The 21552-nt window shown below is 32.1% G+C and overlaps 1 protein-coding gene and 1 long non-coding RNA gene across 2 annotated transcripts; one reads left to right on the forward strand and one right to left on the reverse strand.

Annotated features, from left to right (window-relative positions):
* Positions 1 to 11736: 11736 nt before the first annotated feature.
* Positions 11737 to 12830, forward strand: LOC145086300 (uncharacterized). Its single transcript, XR_013700370.1, has 2 exons — positions 11737 to 12242; positions 12467 to 12830. It is a non-coding gene; the product is annotated as an uncharacterized LOC145086300 (long non-coding RNA).
* A 6419-nt stretch (positions 12831 to 19249) lies between these two features.
* LOC145090315 (purple acid phosphatase 22-like) lies at positions 19250 to 21362 on the reverse strand. Its single transcript, XM_079028594.1, has 5 exons — positions 21195 to 21362; positions 20686 to 20977; positions 20038 to 20606; positions 19727 to 19815; positions 19250 to 19582 (listed from the first exon to the last, which is right to left on the reverse strand). The coding sequence occupies exons 1-5, from the start codon at positions 21330 to 21332 to the stop codon at positions 19363 to 19365; spliced, it is 1308 nt and encodes a 435-aa protein (XP_078884720.1). The 5' UTR covers positions 21333 to 21362; the 3' UTR covers positions 19250 to 19362.
* Between the last annotated feature and the right edge of the window lie 190 nt (positions 21363 to 21552).

Here is a 21552-nt window from a genome sequence, read left to right on the forward strand (position 1 = left end):
ATATGTTTCATTCATATTCCATTGCTATGATATTGTAGATGAAGTCATCCGCCCCCGGACGTTTCCGCCATCCCTATTCGGGGGTGTGACACATTTCTAGCTATCAACTTCTATAACTATGAGTGCGATACTTCTATTGATCGCTTTAATTATCTTCCACTTCAATCTTTTGGCTTATGTCAGATGCTACTTTGAAATTGTTTCTATGAACCACATAACACACTCATCGGACTCAATTTGATATGACCACTAGGGTCATAATAACAATCATCTTGTTAGTCATCACCAAAGCGATGGTAACGACATACTTGAATAAAACAAAATAAATTACTAGTTTCTTGGTAACCTTTTGACTTTCCCTGATCCAAGTGCGAGTCCTATGCTTCTGGTAGTATAGGCCTCTACTACCATTCACACCTACTCATACTTGTCCCAAGTATTGTCTCGCAGTCTTCTAAGTCACTATTCAAGAAAATCACATAACAATTTAACACACCGGATAAGAAAATGAAGGTTTTATATTATTCCTTGAAACGATTACATAGGTGCTCAAGTTCACCATACACTATGCCCCTAATAGGCTACATTATATGATACTATTTGCGTAGCTACTGCATAACTCGATCTTCGGATATGAAGTCTTCATCCTTGATTCCTCACGTTGTTATCTGCTTCGTCGAGGATTATGTGGAATGCCCTTGGCTTTGGCGGTGCCTCTGGCTTTGCTGCTTCATTTTTCTTTGGGCAGTCTCTAGACATGTGCCCCTTGCCTCCGCATCCGTAACACACCTTATCATTATGTGTACAATCCTTGGAATAGTGGTCGATTCTCCCATACTTGTAACAGGTTACTTCTTTATTGCACCTTCCGAAGTGCTTCTTCTTACACTTTTCACACCACTTGGCTCCATACCTTTGGTCATCCATGTTAGACTTTGAGAATTTTCCCTTCTTATCAGGTATTGAGGATGCTTCAAGCTTCCTTTTCTCACCAATTTTAGCTTTGTCTAGACCCTTTTCCCTTATTTGGGTCTCAACGTTCTTGGTTGCCCAGATAGTGACTTTCAAAGTGGTTTGCTTGCTTGACCATTGGACCAAAGTTCGTTGGTAATCCATTGGCAAACTTGTTGACCATGGAAAGTTCCGTTGGAACTAGGTAGGGAACAAGCTTGATCTTCTCCGTAAAACTTGCAGCATACTTGGTGACACTCATCCTTCCCTTCATCAGATTCTGGAACTCATTGTCGATCTCCAAAAGATCCTGATCAGAGCATTACTGCATTTTCAGTTGCACCAGGAAATCTTCCCAAGATATCTTGCTTGCTTCTCCCTTGGGCATTGTGTTTGCCAGTAGCTTCCACCAACTTAGTAGTCTAGACTTTAATTATCTGACTGCAAAGACGGTTTTCTGCTTGTTGCCACAGTCACAGCTCACAAACACCATCTCCATTTCGGAGATCCAATCCATAATCTCAATAGGCTTCAGGCTTCCTGAGAGACTCAATGGTTTTGCACTTAAGAAGTTCTTATACATTTGCCCATCCTTGTCGTTTCCCCTCTCCAGGCCATTCCTTCATTCTCCCTGAGTTCCAGCTTGACTCATAGGGCGGCTAAAGTTTCCTTCCTCTGATTGCCCGGGGATCAACTCAGGTTGCTCAAAGGGCATGCTAGGTTTGTTCCTATTTTCATGCAAGATCTGCCTCATTTCTTCCCTTTGTTCAGCTAACATAGCCCGAATCATGGCTTGTACTCCATCCATGTTGATTGGTTTAGGTGCAGCTTCTACTACAATAGGTATTTGCTCAATAACTGGGGGCTGTTGATTCTTATTTCCATTTGCGTTCCCCACTCTACTTCAGGTTCTTTCCATTTCGATCTATACACCAATTCAGACGTTCGGTGCGAAACGACGAGAATTAAGATAAGAAAGATTTTATTTACGATCGACGTGTAAATCTCCCTATTACTCCGAAAAGTTACATGCCAGTTCTAATACCATAATTAAACGTTTAGAAATCTGAACACATAAAATTTCCAGATCCGGTTGGCAACAGACCATAGATCCGATCAAACGATAACATCGTAAACATCACAATTCATTTAACACATAAAAGCATGTTAGGCATTTTCCCTAAATTTGCTAGTGCTTGTGTCTTTTCAGGTGTATTACCTAAAATTTATTAGACACACTCCTCACCATCATGGCTTAGCATTCTAAGTTTAAGTCTGCAAATAAATCCATATTGCTAGTTCGCTTAAACTAATGTTCTGATACCAACAGTGACATCCCCATTTTCACGGCCAGAAAAGACCGATTTTGTTTATGCTTTATAAAAATCAGAGTACTTCTTTTAATAAAAATGTTGCGGAATTTGTTTCCAGAAAAACATGATAAACGTGTTATCAAAGCATTTTTGAAGAAATGTATTTTATTCCATTTAAAACCTTGGGATGTCATCGTCAATACAAAAACATAAGCATAAGCAAAACTTACATTCATTTACACTAGTGATCTACGTCTCCTTAATCTCTTAGTGTAATGTAACTTCATATCGACACCTATAATACAAATAAGCTTGAGTGGGTCAGGTTGGGAAACTTGGTGAGTACATAGGGTTTTCAACCTACAATAATATAATTATTATGTTTAAACATCAATAATCAACCCAATTACCCATCCCCATTATCTTCCTTACTTTTAAGGATCTACCCTAAGAATCATCTATCCTGCATTCGTTCATTTCGAAGCCTATTGCTTCCAGGGTTTATATAACAGGCACTAAGTCCATAGCTGCTAATGCTTGTTCGTAAAGCACTAATTCTATAGCTGCTAAAGTTCATTCATCGGGTACTAAATCCATAGCTACCGGTGTTTATCTAATAGGTACTAAATCCATAGCTATCAACGTTTATCTATCAGGTACTAAGTCAATATCTACCAGGGGTTATCTATTAGGTACTAAGTCCATAGCTACGAGCGTTTATTCAATTGGCACTAAGTCTATAGTTGTCGATGTTATTTATTAGGCACTAAGTCTATAGTTGCCTATGTTCACTCATATCATATTTCATCTCTCATCATTCATCTACCCATGTTTACCCAACATATTTGTAGATATATAAAATACATATACAGTTTAAAACATATAAAACATGTATAAAAACATTCATCCAGCATAGACAACAAGTATTCAGACAGTATGCATACATAGCACATAGTTTATATAAAATACTTCATATATATGTGTAAGATGAAACTAACTATGCACTCACCTGATAAGGTGGTGACTCGGTACTCGTACATCACTTCGTTTACTTTAAAACAACTTCTTTTGACAAAACATAGTATCATTAACACTAGAGTTTAGTCGAACGTTCAACGAGACTAATTAATAGTCTAACTATTATTACTATTATATAAGCGTTAACACAATACTTTTCACCCAGTATGTACAGGCAGGGGCCAGACATGGAACACCGGAGGGCAGGATCATTTTGGCATAAAACACTTCTGAAATCCAGCAACCCAAGCGGCCCTCCAAACCAGATTCCCTGTATCGCGAGTGGTTAAAAAGATATTATAAAGACACTTATATAACTCATAATAATATCCCAAATACTCATTATAAGGTCCTAATAACATTACTATACTGGAACATAAGTTATACTAATGTTAGGGTAGGCGTAGCTCACTTGCAGTGGGTTTTTCTCAAAACCGGGCTCCGCTGGAGCAACGTTCCCGAGCCAAAAGGCTCTTCTTCTTAGAGTCGTCGGGCGCTCCAAGGCTACCGCCTCGTGCTAGGGAGATTCCCTACGCTTTTAGGGGGTTTAGGGGTTAGATAGAGGTTCTAGAGAGAGAGAGGGAGAGGGAGAGAGAGAAATGATGGGAGGTGTGAAGAAGAGTGGATGCATGATGTCTTATTTATAGGGGGCTGGAGGGTCACTCACGTCGTGAGTTTTATGATGCTCACATCGTGAGCCAGCTGGACACACCAGGGCACAGCCTGGTGCTGACATGTGGCATTGCACACAGGGTATAAATCAGCCGGTTTTCAAAAATTCATAAACTTCGCATACGGCTCCATTTTCGACAATCTTTATATCCACGCCTAGGTAAAAATAAGATCTACAACTTTCCTCTTGACTCTGTCGGCTAATTCCCGACCGTTCTTAAATTTAACAGTACTAGGAGATTATACTGTTAAATGTCCGCGTAAAATTCATAACTTCTACATATGAAATCCGTTTTCGTCTGTCTTTTTACCATTGAGCTCCTATTAATGAGATATTCAATTCTCGTTTAGGTCGCATTGGTCAAAAACTGATCGATCTAAAATTAGAGGTTCGGGTCATGCACTGCTAAGCTAAATCTTTGAAAAAATTAGAACTTCCTCATATGAAGTCAGATTTAGGCGTTCTTTTTATGTACACTCTCGGTTTAATGTATACTACAACTTTGTTTTAGATTACTATGGCCAAAAATCCCTCTATTGTAAAGTCACTATTTTACGTTTTCCGGTGCTGTGCCGTTTTTGTCGCGAAACTTCGATGGGTCATAACTTCTTCGTTACAACTCGGATTTTGGCGTTCTTTATATGTATGGAATCCTTGTAACTATGCTAAAATTTTTATTAAGACTATTCCTTCTAAATAATATTTCACCAAAAACTCATTTCTATGTTCATTGTCTCTAAATTGACTAGCCTGGATCTACGGGCATTACAGCTGTGAAAAACTCTTTCGCATTCTGCTTTTGTTAGCATATCTACAAGTTGATCTTTCGAATTTACGTGAGGAAGCTCCATAGTTTTTCGTTCCAAATGGTCTTTAATAAAGTGGCGATCGATCTCTACAACAACGGTTTTCATTTAAACCTAAATGTATATATATTATTAAAGTGCAATTAGTCATGAACCCTTATCGGTTTTCATTTAAACCTATATATAACTGGTTATTAATCGGTGTGTTTTTAGTCATGAAAATAAAATAATTGTTTCTTCATGTTTAAACAATGTGTTGTGTTAAAAAAAGAAACATTATTGACATGAAAAATAATAATCCTATCAACTCATCTTATACTTACAAGAAAGAGTTATTGAAAAAGTAAAACTAAAAAACATAAATAAATAAATAAACATCTCGGCCAGGGATTTTGGTTAAATATTTTGAACTTTTGGATGGTGATGATTTTGCAAGGGTGCTAATTTTAACTTTGAAATTTTTAAACAAGAATGATGCTATTAACAACTTCAAGTTTCCAGAAAGACATAAGGATTGATCATCTTCCCGCTTGTTCATTACATTCTCTAAATTCAATCTCTAGATGCTTCTGTTCTTCGTCTTAAATTTGATCCTCCAGTATCTTTTCTTCTAATCGTGTTTACTATATTCCATTTGAATTTCTTTTCTTCCTATGAAAATCTTCAATGTTGATATTAATTTTAGAGAGGGAAAAAATTCAAGATTCAAGAACGACGAAAGGATTAATCATATCACCTTCCCACTGGTTCATCACAGTCTCTAAATTCGAACTGTACATGCTTTTGTTCTTTTTTTTTAATTTGATTTTCTAGTTTCTTTTCTTCTTTTCGTATGAAATTCTTCGTTACTTCTGTGTGAATGTCTATATTAATGGATTGTGGTTTATAACACTTTGAAACAAGAAATTCGTAAAAGGAACTTAGGGTTTAGATAATTACCTGGATTAGCTGATGAAAATGAACTGGAGTTGATAACTACCATCACAAAAGAAACAAATTGACAAACTAAAAATCCGTAGATGATTCTCCAACTCCAAAATCTTTGGTGACTTTTTATGGTGATCAATTTACGATTGGTTGAAGAGAAAAAATTTCAAGAAAGTTTTGAAAATCATACTGCTTCTCACAATTCAATGCAAAATAAAGAGGAAGATTTTTCGATGTTGGTAGGTGGACATAGCACACGAAGACAAAGGTGCCTATGATAAAAATGACTCTTTATATGGGAAACAATAATACTTTTATTAAGACACTTAAAAAAAATTTCACTTTGTGAAACCACTACACACTTTGCTTTCTTTGAGGCTTTCTTGGATGGATTGGAGCAAATGATCTCCATACCTATTTATATGCCTCTTAGGAAGGTTCTAGATACTAGTATACACTTACTACATACTAGATAACTCTAGAACTATCTAACCTACTCTATATGCTTCTATATGTTTCTAGAATATTCTACCATGTTCTGGAGAGGTCTAGAATGCTCCAGCGTCTTCTAGAATGATCCATAACCTTCTAGGGTGTTCTATGTCGTTCTAGAGTATTCTAGATTCTTCCGATATATTCCGGAGTCTTCCATAAGGTTCTAGAATCTTCTAGAGGGTTCTAGAACAAGCTAAAGTCTTCTAGATAATATATGTTCGATTGGGCTAGTGATGATCGTTAACACTCCCCCTCAACACTAACCCCCATTCTTCGTACCATGTTGAGCTGACAACGAAAACCTTCACATTTTCCAGTACTCAGCTCTTTGGTGAACAAGTCTGCTATTTGGTCGTCGCTCTTGATCTGTCGCATCTCAATTTCTTCCGTCAAGACTTTCTCTCTGATAAAGTGATAATGCACTTCCACATGCTATGGTCTAACATGAAATATTGGATTTTCTAGCAACCGTATTGTAGATTGGTTATCGTAGTTAAGTGGTACCGCATAGTCAACTTTTTTGATGTAAGTCCCTATATATATATATATATATATATATATATATATATATATATTATTCAATTAAGACTTATAAACTGGTAATCATATTCAATTTAGCTTTTTACCCGATCAACAGGTCATCCAACTTTCAAAAATTACATTTTTGGCCCAGATTTCAAAATTTATTACAAATTTGGTCCAAAATTTACACTTTTGGCACAGATTTTAAATTTTATTACAAATTTGGTCCAAACTTTACCCTTTTGGCCCAAATTTTAGAATTTTGTTATGAATTCATCATAAATTTAGTTGTTTTTATAATTTTTTTTTCTAAAAAAAAAATTCAAATATGATTTTTTTTATAAAATCACGTTTATAGAAAAATATATATATATTTTCACATAAAAAATCTTATATTTTCTATATTAAAACTTTTAAAAAAAAAACGTTTTTATATACGAAATATCTATTATAAAAATAGGTATTTATTAAGTACATAAATACATACAAATATTTCTTATAAAAAAATATATACAAATACGCATTTTACAAAAAAAAATGTATACAAACACGTATTTTAGTATAAATACATTTGTATGCAAACACATATTTATAAACAAAAAAATATAAAAAAACACCTATTTCATAGTAAACATATATATATATATATATATATATATATATATATATATATATATATATATAGACACACACACACATACACACACACACTAGCCGTCTACCCGCACAATGCGACGGGCGACGAATAGTTTATTTCGAGAATTAATTCAATTCGAAAACGTATTATCTTTCACGGAGCGCAAATCAAATACATATTGCTATTGGTCGGACTTTGATTGGTTTCAGTTTAACAATAAGTATGTTGATGTTTTAGGTTAAAAACAAGTATGTTGATGTTTTAGCTAAACAAATTATTTTCATTTTATAGCTAATTAATCAAATTTGCGTGACTCTTTTTATGCGTAAAACAATGAGAACAAACCTCATATAATTTTTTCATGTTTGTATTTTTAGTTGGTTCACTTTTAACCCCTCAATACATTACACGCTTCATAAATATTTGTACTTGAAGACTTCCATATAACATCAAATGCATGATTCTTCATGGAGTAAGTTTACTTGAACACTTACGTAGAAGATAGTAAAGTAATGCGATTAACCAACCTTCTTGTAAAAAAAATGTGTTGTACTAATGACATTTCAAAAACTTTTGTGGCTCCTTTTTCTTAGCCTTTTTAGTATCACAAAAAAAAAAAAAGAAAAAAAAACCTTGTGAACTAATAGTAAGGAAAGCACAATTTAGTGTATATTAGTTTGTTGCTTTCATGTATAACATTTGAAGTTGATAATTACCTCATCAATTCCGTATACAAAAAAGTTTTTGAAAAAAAAGTTTTATAGAAAAGAGAAAACTGCAATCAAGCCCTTACGCATTGGCCTCATAATAGATCTAGTCCCTATATTTTTTTATTTAATTAAGGGGTCGTTTGATAGTTGTTAACTGGGTTAGAGATGACTGTGGTTAGAAACTGACTGGATTAGAAGTTCTGACTGAGTTAACTTCTGACTAAAATTTTTTGTTTGATTTTATATCTGACTGACTGTGCAAAATGATTATGTTGCCCACAAAATCTATATAACCACCAACAAAACTTGTTTAATCAAAATACATTATTAATATATGCAATAATATCAAGAACATCAAGATTAAAAGAAGAAAAAAAAATAAAATATTTGCTTGTGATTGGGGTTTTGGGTTTTAGTTACATTAACAAACATTTTTGCACTACTTAACACCAAACATTCAAAACAAATTTAATTTGAGAGTCATAAGTTGTTAGATAATCATATTGATTAGCTTCATAGATTAAAAAGTTTCATACTTTTTAACAATATTTAACACAAACATTCACCTTGCAATACACTAAATGATCACTTTTATGTTTGGTTGCTGATTTTGGCTCTTATTCTTTGATGAAATAAGAAAAAACATTGCATCTTTAGCACCCCAAAGGTCTAGTTATTAATATATTTTTGTTTTTGACTAATCTCAAATAAGATATCAGACAAAATTGTTGATCATGAAAGAACATCTATACCAAGAATCAATAACGAATTATCTGAATACTTCATCCATGATCAATTTTGACTGTATCCATTCACTTCAACAATAAACATCACGCTTTAATAATCATTGGAATGAAAGAAGATCATCAATCCCAATGTAAATATGCATTAGCAACTCACATATTAAACTCTCATTACTTTAATAAAAAGGCAATAACAATTAAGTTCAAAATTACAACTTTACCTTGCAACAAGGAGAACTAATGCAAGCACACCAAACACATACCGATAAACCTTGTATTTGGATCTAACACGAACATCAGCTGGAAGATTGTGTCTTTCTAAAAACTCAAATTAAGATCAAGGTAGTAAAATAGACCCTAGAAGAAAATCAGTTAAGAATCCATTGATGTAAAATTATAAAAAAAAATGGCAAAATTCCAACAACTAAGCTGACTGAAAGATGAATGAAAGCAAATCAAAACTAAAAAATTACGATTGAAAAAGGATGAATGTAAGTAAATGAGAAGTAAGAAACGATTGAAAGTTTTGGAGAAAGACTAAACGATTGCAATAGGGTGGAGAAAGAAAAAACGTCATACCTAAAAGAAAGAAGATGACGGAGGAAGGAGTTCTCGTTGTGCAGTGTGTGTGATCTTGTCTGTTCTTGCGTTGAGATGGTAGGGCAAAACAGACATATTGGTATTTGTTCCCGGTCCTTGAGATTTCAGTTGTGGACCGAGTTAGGAGAAATCAATGGACCGAATCCTAACTCATGGATTGAGTCCAGGCTTTTTAATGTTATAACAAACACGTTAATTGACATTTTCGGACCCAGTCTATATTTTGATCTAGTTAGAAGCTATATCAAACACACCGTAAGTCCCAAAAACCGATAATCATATTCAATTTAGCCATTTGACCCGGACAATAGGTCATCCAACTTTCAAAAATTACATTTTTTGCCCAAATTTCAAAATTTATTACAAATTTGGTCAAAAATTTACACTTTTGGCCTAGATTTTAAATCTTATTACAAATTTGTTCAAAAATTTACCCTTTTGGCCCAAGTTTTAGAATTATGTTATGAATTCATTATGACTTTAGTTTTTTTACAACTTGTTTCTCAAAAAAAAATTGAATATGTTTTTTCTTTATAATATCATATTTATACAAAAAAAACATATTTTCCCATAAAAAATCCTATATTTTCAATATACAACCTTTTTTTTAGTATATGAATACCTATTTATAAAATTAGGTTTGTCTTGTAGATGGTTTCATGAATTTCTCATACATAGCATTGTAGTAATTTTTTTGAAAACAATTTAAATCAATTGATTGAATCTATTTATATATGAAAATTGTTTTGAGTTTGCAATTTATTTTTTTTATATTAACTACAGATAACTATTGAGAAAAATAATTAAGAAAAAAAACTATTTTAAGTTATGAAAATTAGTTTATTTAAATATAATTTATTTTAACAGTAAATATTTTTTTCAAACCTTCTTTGGAAATATCTACAAACCTTTTATCTTTTAAAACACAAAAAAACACTTAAAATGAAAGAATTGCTTTTAATCACTTTCATATCATAAAATAAGTATGTCTCTAGATTCAACAGACAGAAACATAATCAAGACCATTGAATCCATGTTAAATGATTGTTGAGTTTTTTTCTCCTTTGAGACTTTTTCATCCATATTATATTAGCCTTAATTATTTTTCTTTTTAATTATTTTAGAATACGTTATAACAAAATTAAATTAAATCATAGCATAACGAAAAATCAGTTACAAAAAAGAGATAAAAATAAAATATATAAAAAAGAATCAAAATAGGATCTCTTTTTGTTTAACATTATACTCCCTTTTAATTTTAATCATCGCTTGAAAATATGATCTCTTTTGACTATATATTATGTTATTTTCATTAAACCGGTTTTAATTACATATTATATTAGTTCCATGTAAACTACAACAAATAATTGTTTATATAGCTATCAAAAAGATTTATAAATGGAAATGTAAAATATAATTTATTATGTCAAACGAAATTCTTAAATACGTCTATTTATGTATTTTATAAATACCTAATTTTATAAATAGGTATTTCGTATACAAAAAAAATTGAAAAAAGGTTTTATATAGAAAATGTAATTTTTTTTATGGGAAAATATGTTTTTCTTTTGTATAAATATGATTTTATAAAGAAAAAACATATTCGATTTTTTTTTTTGAGAAAAAGTTGTAAAAAAACTAAAGTTATGATGAATTCATAATATAATTCTTAAACTTAGGCCAAAAGGGTAAATTTTTGACCAAATTTGTAATAAAATTTAAAATCTAGGCCAAAAGTGTAAATTTTTTTACCAAATTTGTAATAAATTTTGAAATCTAGGCCAAAAATGTAATTTTTAAAAGTTGGATGACCTGTTGTCCAGTAAAAAGGGTAAATTGAATATGATTACCGGTTTTTGGGACTTAATTGAATAAAAAAAAGTATAAGGACTAAATCGATTATGAAGCCAATACGTAAGGGCTTTATTGCAGTTTTCCCTAAAGAAAATATAAGATTTTTATGTGAAAAAATGTTTTTTTTTGTATAAATGATTTTATAAAGAAAAAACATATTAGAAAAAAAAATTTTGAGAAAAAATTTGTAAAAATAAAAAAAAATAAAAAGAAAACTGAAGTTATAATGAATTTATAACAAAATTCTAAAATTTAAACAAAAAGGTTAAATTTAGGATCAAATTTGTAATTAATTTTAAAATTTGGGTCAATAGTGTAATTTTTGGACCAAATTTGTAATAAATTTTGAAATCTGGGCCAAAAATGTAATTTTTTAAAATTGGATTACCTGGATAAAAAAGCTAAATTGAATACGATTATTTTAGGACTTAATTGAATAATAAAAATATACAAATTAAATCAATTATAAGAACAATATTTAACTGACTTCATTTTTCCGTAAACAAAATATACAAGATGTAAAAGTTTATCAAATTCCAGTGCCCTTCTTCGTTACCAGTCTCTTCGGTTTCTCGGTCTCTTAAAAGTCACTCTCAACCTCTGTCTGCCACTAACCATTGTCGTTCTCTCTCGGCACCTCCGTTTCCTCTTCTTCTTTTTCTCTCATTGATCTAAGCTCCCCTCGCAGTACCATCTACCATGGATTCATCACTATCGCATCACCACACCAGTCACCACCACAATCTCATGTCACTCACCACCATACCACTGTCGCAAGTCACCCTCAAGAAAGTCTATATCTCACAATTACTATCACCGTAAGCCACCTCTTATAGGTGAAGAATACCACAAAGGAGAGCATGAAACAAAGAAGATCAATGAACACTCTATCCCATATCGAGAAATTAGGGGTTCTGTTTTAACAGAATAGCTAGGGTTCTTCCCTTCAATCACCATCTCCACCATCGTCGATGCCTTCGAAAACCGAAGCTAGGTATTATCTCTTTCTGTACCTGGTTTGCTTTCTTTCTTTGCCAAATTTCTTTAATTCCACTGGACCTCTCTCTCTCTCTCTCTCTCTCTCTATATATATATATATATATATATATATATATATATATATATATATATATATATATCTCCTTCTCTCTCTCTTTGCAAGTTTTAATTTATCTGGTTCGATTGTGTTGTTATTTGATTTTTATTATTTCATCGTAGGTGCTATTGTTTAATAATGTAAGAAATGTGAGAAGAAAAGGTGAGTCTCTATTTAACTTTCTATCGAGCACTATAAGCATTTTTCTTTTATGTTATATAATGCCTTTATGCTAATCATTTTGTTTTTACTTGGTACAATCCATTTGATCTACTGATGTGTGGAGGCAAAAAAAAAAATCCATGTCGATGGTTCCTAATTCAAGCAAGGTGTATCTCCTTAGAAATTGTTGGTACATTTGTTTATTTTTTTTAATTAATTAATAGGGATTTTGGTAAACACTTTGTCTATAAATGAAACAGTGGTTGGCGAATTCCCAAATAATTTGGCTTTTTTTACCGAAAGGTGTTATTATTTTCATTTCCATATGTTACTCCTCTCCCAATTGCATGCACGCTGCTTCTTAACTATTGAGCTTAATCAAGTTAGAAAAGCTTAATAAACATAGGTTTTAATTGTTTTGGAGTCTGTTTCTATTCCATTTTTTGCAATTAAGTCACTAATTCGTTAAACAAATATCAAATCCTGTTAGTGAAGGGTTTGTCCTCATAGAAATATATGAGGTTTTGCAGGCTCGAACCTGAGGCAAACATTATTGAAGACACAATAAATGGTAGTTTCATCACAGTTTGATGCGAAGTATTACTGTTTGGTCCCACATTTTTTTTTGCATAGACTTTATTACTCTTTAATCCCATGTTTTTTGTATAGTCATTATTGTCAAATTTGAATAAAAATGCACATTGAAAGTTAGTGTTTTCTATAATCCTTTGGAGTCGTGAGAACCTACTCAACCTTATTGTCAAATTTGAGTAAAAATGCACATTCAAAGTTAAAGTTTTCTATAATCTTTTGGAGCCGTGAGAACCTACTCAACTTTATTGTCAAATTTGAATAAAAATGCACATTGATAGTCAGATTTTGGATATCAAGATAGAAAACAATCTTGTTCATATTAAAAATAGAAAATATGTGTGATGGAGCAACAAAAAACTACAAGATGAGATCAAATTTATCAAAGCAGAAAAGATTTTCCTCTTCAAAATAAGATTCCAACAGCAACTAGTGATTTGCGAACGATATTGCAGGTCATTAGCATCAACTAAGGTGATATCAAGGCAAAATATTTCATTAAAAATATATAGGTTTTTGATCTATTATTTATTGATGAGCGGAATGAATATTTTTGTTCTTCAAAATATTTCATTAATGGGTTGTGCTGTTTAGTTGTGTCCTAAAGATCATTGATCTTTATATATGGAAATTTGTAATGTTATACCTAAACAATAATTGTATTTTTAGGTTTTTGTATGATTTGGCTAAAGTTTTATTTGAATTTTTTATTTAAAAGGTAATTTTTTATTATAATGGCTAGGAAATCTTATAAAGACAAACAAACAAGCGAGCATATAACAAACATAATAACCGAAAGTATTAGCTACGAAGCACATATTAAGAATGTCACTAAAGTGAAAGGAAAAGTATTAGCTACCAAGATAAACCCTAAAATAACATCCAACTTGTATATTCTAGAAGAATTGATCTAGACATCAGTGTGAAACAACAACCCAACTATATTTTGCTTCTTTGAAAATGTCACACCAAAAATTTATAGCAACCAAATTTGAATTAGCACATGAACAACTTTTTACGTTTAAAAAAGCACCATATCAATACTTGATTGTGCAATAGTGATGTTAAACAGCACAACTTGAAAGCTTGCTCGGGATTGACTGTTTTCACATCGATTAGAAGGAGTAGGAAAACAATTCAACGACAATTTATACGAGGGACAATCTAGAAGAGAAAAAACAAAGAAAAGAAAAAGTAAAATACTTGAAAAGCATCATAGCAGCATGAACATCTGATATAAGAAATGAAGCAGGAACATCGATTTTAGTCTAAAACTTAAATATTAAAAAAATGGTTATTTTAGAGTTTGTAGTTCTTTTGATCTATTAATTTTGAAAATGTTACATTTCATTCTCCTAACTTTACAAGTCGTGGTTTGACTTTATCTATGTAAATGATTTACCTAACATCGTTGTTTTTCTGTTCAAATGCAATGTTTGTTAGTGGCAGTTTAATTTATAAATTCCACAATGAAATGTTTATTGTCCTTCCAAGATTAATTAACAAATAAGATTCTATACAACATTTTCTACACATACATATTTTTTGTCAATTAAATAAGTAAATTACACGAAAGGTCCTATGGGTTGCAATATTATTTATACTTGCTCAATATATATATATATATATATATATATATATATATATATATATATATATATATATATATATATATATATATATATATATATATATATTAACTACGAACATCCCAATGGTGTGGTTTTATTTTCGGTTAGTCATGCCGAACCAAAAATATTATTTATATTTGCTCAATATATTTTGTTAACTAGGAACATTCCAAAGGTGTAGTTTTATTTTGTGTTAGTGAACCAAAAATATCTTTATTGTCTTTTTATATTTTCTTTTTATACTTATTATTTATTTGTTTGGTGTAATTTTAAAACTTAAATTTGACCCATACCTTAACCTACCCCCTATATTATATGACATTGTTCTCTCTTTATCACCATCTCATGTCAATGTCGTTTATCACCATCTCATGTCAATGTCGTCCCACCGGATTGTGGAGCAATGAACCTAGCCATAAACTATATGCAAAATGGGAACTATCTAGCATAAAACAGTTCGCCAAAAAGCCGAAAGGTACTATATTCTGAGAGGAACTAGCTAGTGACACCGCATCCCGCATGTACTCCACTAGTATATATATATATATATATATATATATATATATATATATATATATATATATGAAGTATTTAGATAATTAAGTGTCATGTGTGCCTATAATCGTTATTGGAACCTTATGTGGTAAATGAAATTGTATGAGCTAATTTTTATTTAACCATATATATTTTTATACTTATAACATATGGGGTAGTATAGGGTAAAGATAGATGAAAATAATAAAGAGAGGTCGAACTTTTATAGTACTACCAAATTAGTAGTATAGTTACCTAGCAGGGTATTGATGATGAACACAGACTGTTCTAGACAAGTCACGTCAAACATGGGCAGATACACAACCTATAGATGTTTATAAGTCAAGCATGGATAGACTTGTAACCTGTAGATGTTTGTAAGCCATACACGGGAAGGTTTAAAACTTGTAGGTGTTAATCGATCATACATGAGCAGGTTTACAACCTGTAGATGTTAATGAAATTGTTTACGGGGAGGTCTACAACCTATAGGAATGGATGAACAGTATGCGGATAGATACACAACATGTAAGTGTTACTAAGTTATACATGGGCATGCCCAACATGTACATGTTAAGGAACTTCATACAAACACGACTACGAACTGTAGGTATGAAAGAATTATTCTCATAGATACTTTATTCACCCCATGATTGTCTTATTATCACATATTGATAAGGAATCCTCGAAGTTGTATTATCAATTTAGAGATCCTCTATGATAGGTCCCTTGAGATCATCGATTTAGGATTAAAGATTGTGACTAAAGGGAACGGGTAATCAGGCTATTTGTTTGATGCAAAATATATATATAATTATAACAAATTAATTATAATACTGTGGGTTGAAAACCCTATGTACTCACCAGGTTTTCCAACCTTACCCACTCAGCTTCTTTGTATCACAGGTAGCGGTACGAAGATATATGATGTTTGGATTTGTTGAGAGAATCCATGAAATATAGGCCGTTAGATGTTGTAAGGTCAGTAGTGACTATGTTTATGCTTATGTTTCTGATATTATTTATGGCATCCAAATTTTTTTAATCAATCAATGAAAAATATTTCTTCGAAATTATTTTTATGTGATAAATTTCGCAATATAAAGAGCACTTTATTTTAAAATAAACATAAATAAAATGGTGTTTACTGACCTTGAAAATGAGGATGTCACATCAAACCAAGAGACTTTTGATTGTAGTATATGGAAATCTTATTGTTATGCCATTTTTACACACAAACAAGTCTATTACTTTTTAGTTTTTAAGATTTTAAATTAGGCATTGAGCAATGTACTTGCAATAATCCATTTTTTTACTAGTTTTAACACTTTTTTGTTTGTACCTAGGCCCAAAATATCCTAAAACCGGCCCTGTGAAAAAATTTCAACTAGTGTTTGGGATGAAGTTATAGTTGTTTATCTATATGGTGTTTTATTCTTTAAAAAAATTAATTTTTTTTTCTCACATGAACATTTCTCAATTTATGTATGATTTCACTTTTTGGTTCTATCTTGAATGGATATGTGTTTCTGGTCTTTATAGCTTTACTCTTAGTTTTGATGGGTCTATTTTTGCTATGAGACCGCTCGTGCATTCATTATTGGACTAGTTCTTTTTGGGGGTGACCTCGTGGTTTAGCTTTGTGGTGTTCTTGTTATGGATCCTAGTGGAAGAAGGTTGATTTGCTGAGTTGTTTACTACCTTTTGACGTTTTAACAACTAGGTTTATCTTTGCATCTGTGGGGGTGTTTTCTTGATTGGTTTCTCTTGTGTTTTCTAGAGTTGTTGGTTTGCATTCTTTTTTTCCTCCGACATTGCTTGTGCTTCTGGTTGTTGTGTAATATCAAGATAATAGGTTTTTGTTTGTTCCATTTCTTAACCTTTTTACCCGGCTTGGATTTTTTCAAATGTGGTGCTTGTTGATTGAAGATTTATGTTTCTTTTGTAAAGTTGGCCTTTTGTTCTGGCTTGTCTTGCTATGAAGGTTGTCGGTGGACTAGATTTTCACTATTTAGACCTTTTTACCATAGGAGGAGGGGATCTTGTTCTTGCTTAATATTGTTCTTTGTTGTTTGGAACTTTAGTTTCTTATGTTTTTCTTGTAGATCGTTGTTTACTTTGTTTGATTTGTATGCTTTGCTTCCATCTACCCGTTGCTGGTGTTTGTTGATTATTAAAGTCTTAGCATTGAAAAAAACTTATCAGCTACTCCTGCGTTCTTTTCCGTAGTAAAGTGTTTCACCTTGAAATTAAAACTTATAAGTCAATGGTTAATTTTAACGCACACTTTTTCTATACTCAATGTTACATGTGCCAAGTTTCAAGACTATCGAGTGAGGAATTTTCAATAGTTTTGATGTCAATTTAATAATTTAGTCTTTGTTTTCCTACTCTTACATTCCGACTACGGAGTGGTATTAGTATATTTAAGCTCAATCATTAATTAAGCCACATTTATATTTGCTAAAAGAAGTCAAAAAGCCTGATTGTTTAAAAATGGGTTATATAGCTACATGAACGTGTCTCTTATAGTAATAGAACTCGATTATTTTCTAGAGGCTGGGTCACATACCCATATAGCTAAAAGCCCCAATTTTTATGTTGGTAACTGTGTTACTTGAGTATAACATACAGCCGGGTTCATTGAGTTGAACCGGATCATATAGCATTTCTCTTTATAAATCCATGTTCCTTCATAACATATCTCGATTTTTCCAAAAACCAGGTCCTATTTAACAAGTCCTATAACGTGTTTCATAGTAGTGAATGATCGGTACTATGATGAACTCGAAAGAATGAGTCCCCATTTGCTCGAGGTATCACTAGCAATAATATTATATAGTATTATTGCATCCATTACCTGGATATAATTAAATAATTTTTTGAGATTTATAATTATCATGGCCTTATATAAATGGACCGATGAGCAAGTTTTTTCATACACGTAACCACACACAAATACATCCACATACTCTTTAAGAACAAAAAGATACATGTGATTTAGATCATTAAAAGAAGTAACCAAGAATACTATCAATATATAAAATCATAAATTGCCCAATCGAAAAAAAAAAGTTAACTGCTTGTTTAAAGTAGATGGAAAAGAAAAACAAAAATTTATATATTTTGTTGTACAAACAATAACCAAATACAAAATAAAATTAAACATTAAGTTAATGCCAAACAGGAAAAGATAAACAACAATTCACACATTTCGAGATGAAATCTTAATACGTCGAAGGTTAGTTTATAACTAATAAATGTTTTATACAAGGTTGCTTGTGTTATCAAAGGAGTACCCATGACAAAGAATCAATATAATATAGTAACCGACCAAGAATCAATATATAATATGTAAACTATGATTAATATTGTATTCCATAAATCTGAGTTTCCGCCTTATCATCTTATGCCTTCTTCTCTTTTTTTAATATTAATATTATGCTTCCATACGATGTTAATGAAAAAAAGAAAGGCATAAGATGAAAAGATGGAACCTGAGCCTTGTGAAAAACACAGTAGGAGACCAACATTTCTCTGATCTTGGTGAAGGAAAAAATAGGGAAAAGTGAAAAAGAGAAGTTATCGATGATACAAGGCATATTAGGCTAAATAAGTAATTATGTTTTTTACTATTCAAATAAGGTGTTTCAAATAAGTAAGGATAAACCAATTTATTGAAAACTTTTTATTTAACCTAATAAACACTATAATTTTTATTTAGCCAAACACTAAATATATGTACTTATGTGTGAAATTTGTATAAACGAATAAAGAGGTGAAATAAGCAATCCCATCTTCAAGCATAAGATGGATGCGTATGTATAAATCCCACCTATTTCAACGGAATACTATATATATATATATATATATATATATATATATATATATATATATATATATATATATATATATATATATATATATATATATATATATATATATATATATATATATATTTACGCTTTTATATACCAAATTCTGTTGATGGTTAAAAGTTATACAATATTATTTTTTTCCTAAGCTAAGCGTCGATCAATTTCATAAAATATAGGCAATCTGAAAAACCACATAAGTATAAAATGATGGTTACAAGAAGATCAAAGCTCATCGTGTTGAAATTTTTTTCCTCGGATCTTTTGGCTACATGAGGGTTCCGAGCTCAAACCTTTGAACCAAACATTATCTGCGGCAAATGATGCTGAGTCGTTGTTGCGGTGCCATGACCAATGAGCATGTGTCTCATTCATTATTCTCAATCGACCATGTCCGAAGCTTGCCTCTCGATAAAGTGATATTGAAGGGCTAGGCTCTTTGTATCTAGTTTATTAAATATATATGAGCATAGTAACATTAGCATATGAAGACATCAAAAGAGACTTAAGTAACCCACGGATTTTAATGTATACTGGACCTGAAGGGTCGGATAAATAAGCATTCACGAGGAGAGTTTTAGACACTTACGTCATGGCAAGACCTTCTCTATTCCCTCCATCGCCAATGGTTATGTATATTGGACCACATGGATCAACTTTGTTGTCATACACCCTACTCTGAAATAATAACTTTTATAAGTGAACATGCTACGAAAATTAAAAGTCCAATAAAAAATAATATAGAAAATAGGATATGGGTCATTTTTGTTCTATGACTAGTTTCTATGTAAGAAAAAATCCCCAAACATGAAAAAGAAAACCTCCCGTAGCTTTTACACTATTACCAAGATAAGTCCATTATGAAAATTTATTGCGGATCTGGGAAGGCTTAGAGCTTACAAATCGTTCGTATGCATGAACATGGCCGGCAAAAACCATGTCAACACTGGAGTTACGCAACATCTCTTCCATTGCTACCCGCATACTTTCACCTTCTCCTTGATGAGCCAGATTGGAGTTATACCATGGTGCATGGAGGAGCACGATAACCCATGGTGTTCTTGATCTATCAATTTTAGCCACGTCATTTGCTAACCACTTATATTGATCCGAATCAACACTAAAATCCGCGTATGAACCTAACATAATGATGTGAGTTCCCACAACATCAAATGAGTAATATAGGTTTGATTCAGAACCACTTTCTACATGTGGCATGGGCCAACGCGCGTTGTAGGCTTTGAACCCATTGGGGTAGATGATCGGGACTATTTCTTGTTCATGGTTTCCTTCTGTCACCATCCATGGCCTTCGGCTTGCATATGGCTCAACCAAACGCCCGAATGAGTCCCAAAGTGGTTGTTGTGAATCTGCATAAGATAGATCACCAGGGAGGAGCAAAACGTCGTAGTTGCTTGCATTAATATGGGCAAGGGTTGAGCTTGTCCATTCCGTTTGTCCAAGGTCACCTGAGTTCACATGTTTTTTTAATATTAAAAAATTAAAATACTACATGTTGCACTATATAAAGATGTGAATCAGGCATACCAACAATTGCAAACTCGATGGGAAAGGTTGCAGGCGGTGTTCGAAAGTTAAACTCTTGTCCGGAGCCACCACACCTATAGTAATAGGTGGTAGCCGGATCTAGTGGTCCGATTGTGACATGGTGGATCTCCCCCGAAGTATAGAAGAAATAGTTGTAGGACGAATGTTCTCCGGTGGCTGATGAGTCATATTTCGACTGAACTTTTCCATAGTCGACTCTAGAGGGCACATCAGTTTCTTCGGTTACCCATGAAACCTTCATGAAATTCTTTCTGACCAATGACACATGCACCTAAAAATAATACGGTTATCAACTTATCATTAAATTAAACCAATGTTTGCGCTAAGAAATATAAGGAATACAACTTAGCCCATTTCATATAAACAAGATTCTAAAGAGGTACAAGATATTAGAGATTTCGTCATTGAATTTTAAATGAAATCATTATGGGTATCAGTTCTGACACAACAACAACACAAGCTTAATTTCATATGAAAAGAAGGGAGACCTGTTGAGGATGAGATTTTGGACCATCGTGAAGGGTGTAAACTAGTGGTCGTGGTGGTTGACGGAAAAACTCGACGGACCCATGGTGTGGTACGACAAAGGAAAGGATGGGGAGTATGAGGAACAGTAACTTTGCCATGGTTGCGGTGGACCAGTTGATGAGACTGAAATAAATGTAACAAGCGCAATGGCTACCAAAAGAGACGGAAAACTTTATTTATATACGTTTATTATTATTATTACTATTATTATTATTATTATTATTATAATTATTATTATTATTATTATTATTAGCCACCATAGAAAAATCTGATTGTATTTAAAAGTAATTGTATAATTTTAATATTGAAAAATATATG

Source organism: Lactuca serriola, chromosome 2, assembly GCF_051521515.1.
Source record: "Lactuca serriola cultivar US96UC23 chromosome 2, Lser_US96UC23_V15, whole genome shotgun sequence".
Lineage (NCBI taxonomy): Eukaryota > Viridiplantae > Streptophyta > Magnoliopsida > Asterales > Asteraceae > Lactuca > Lactuca serriola.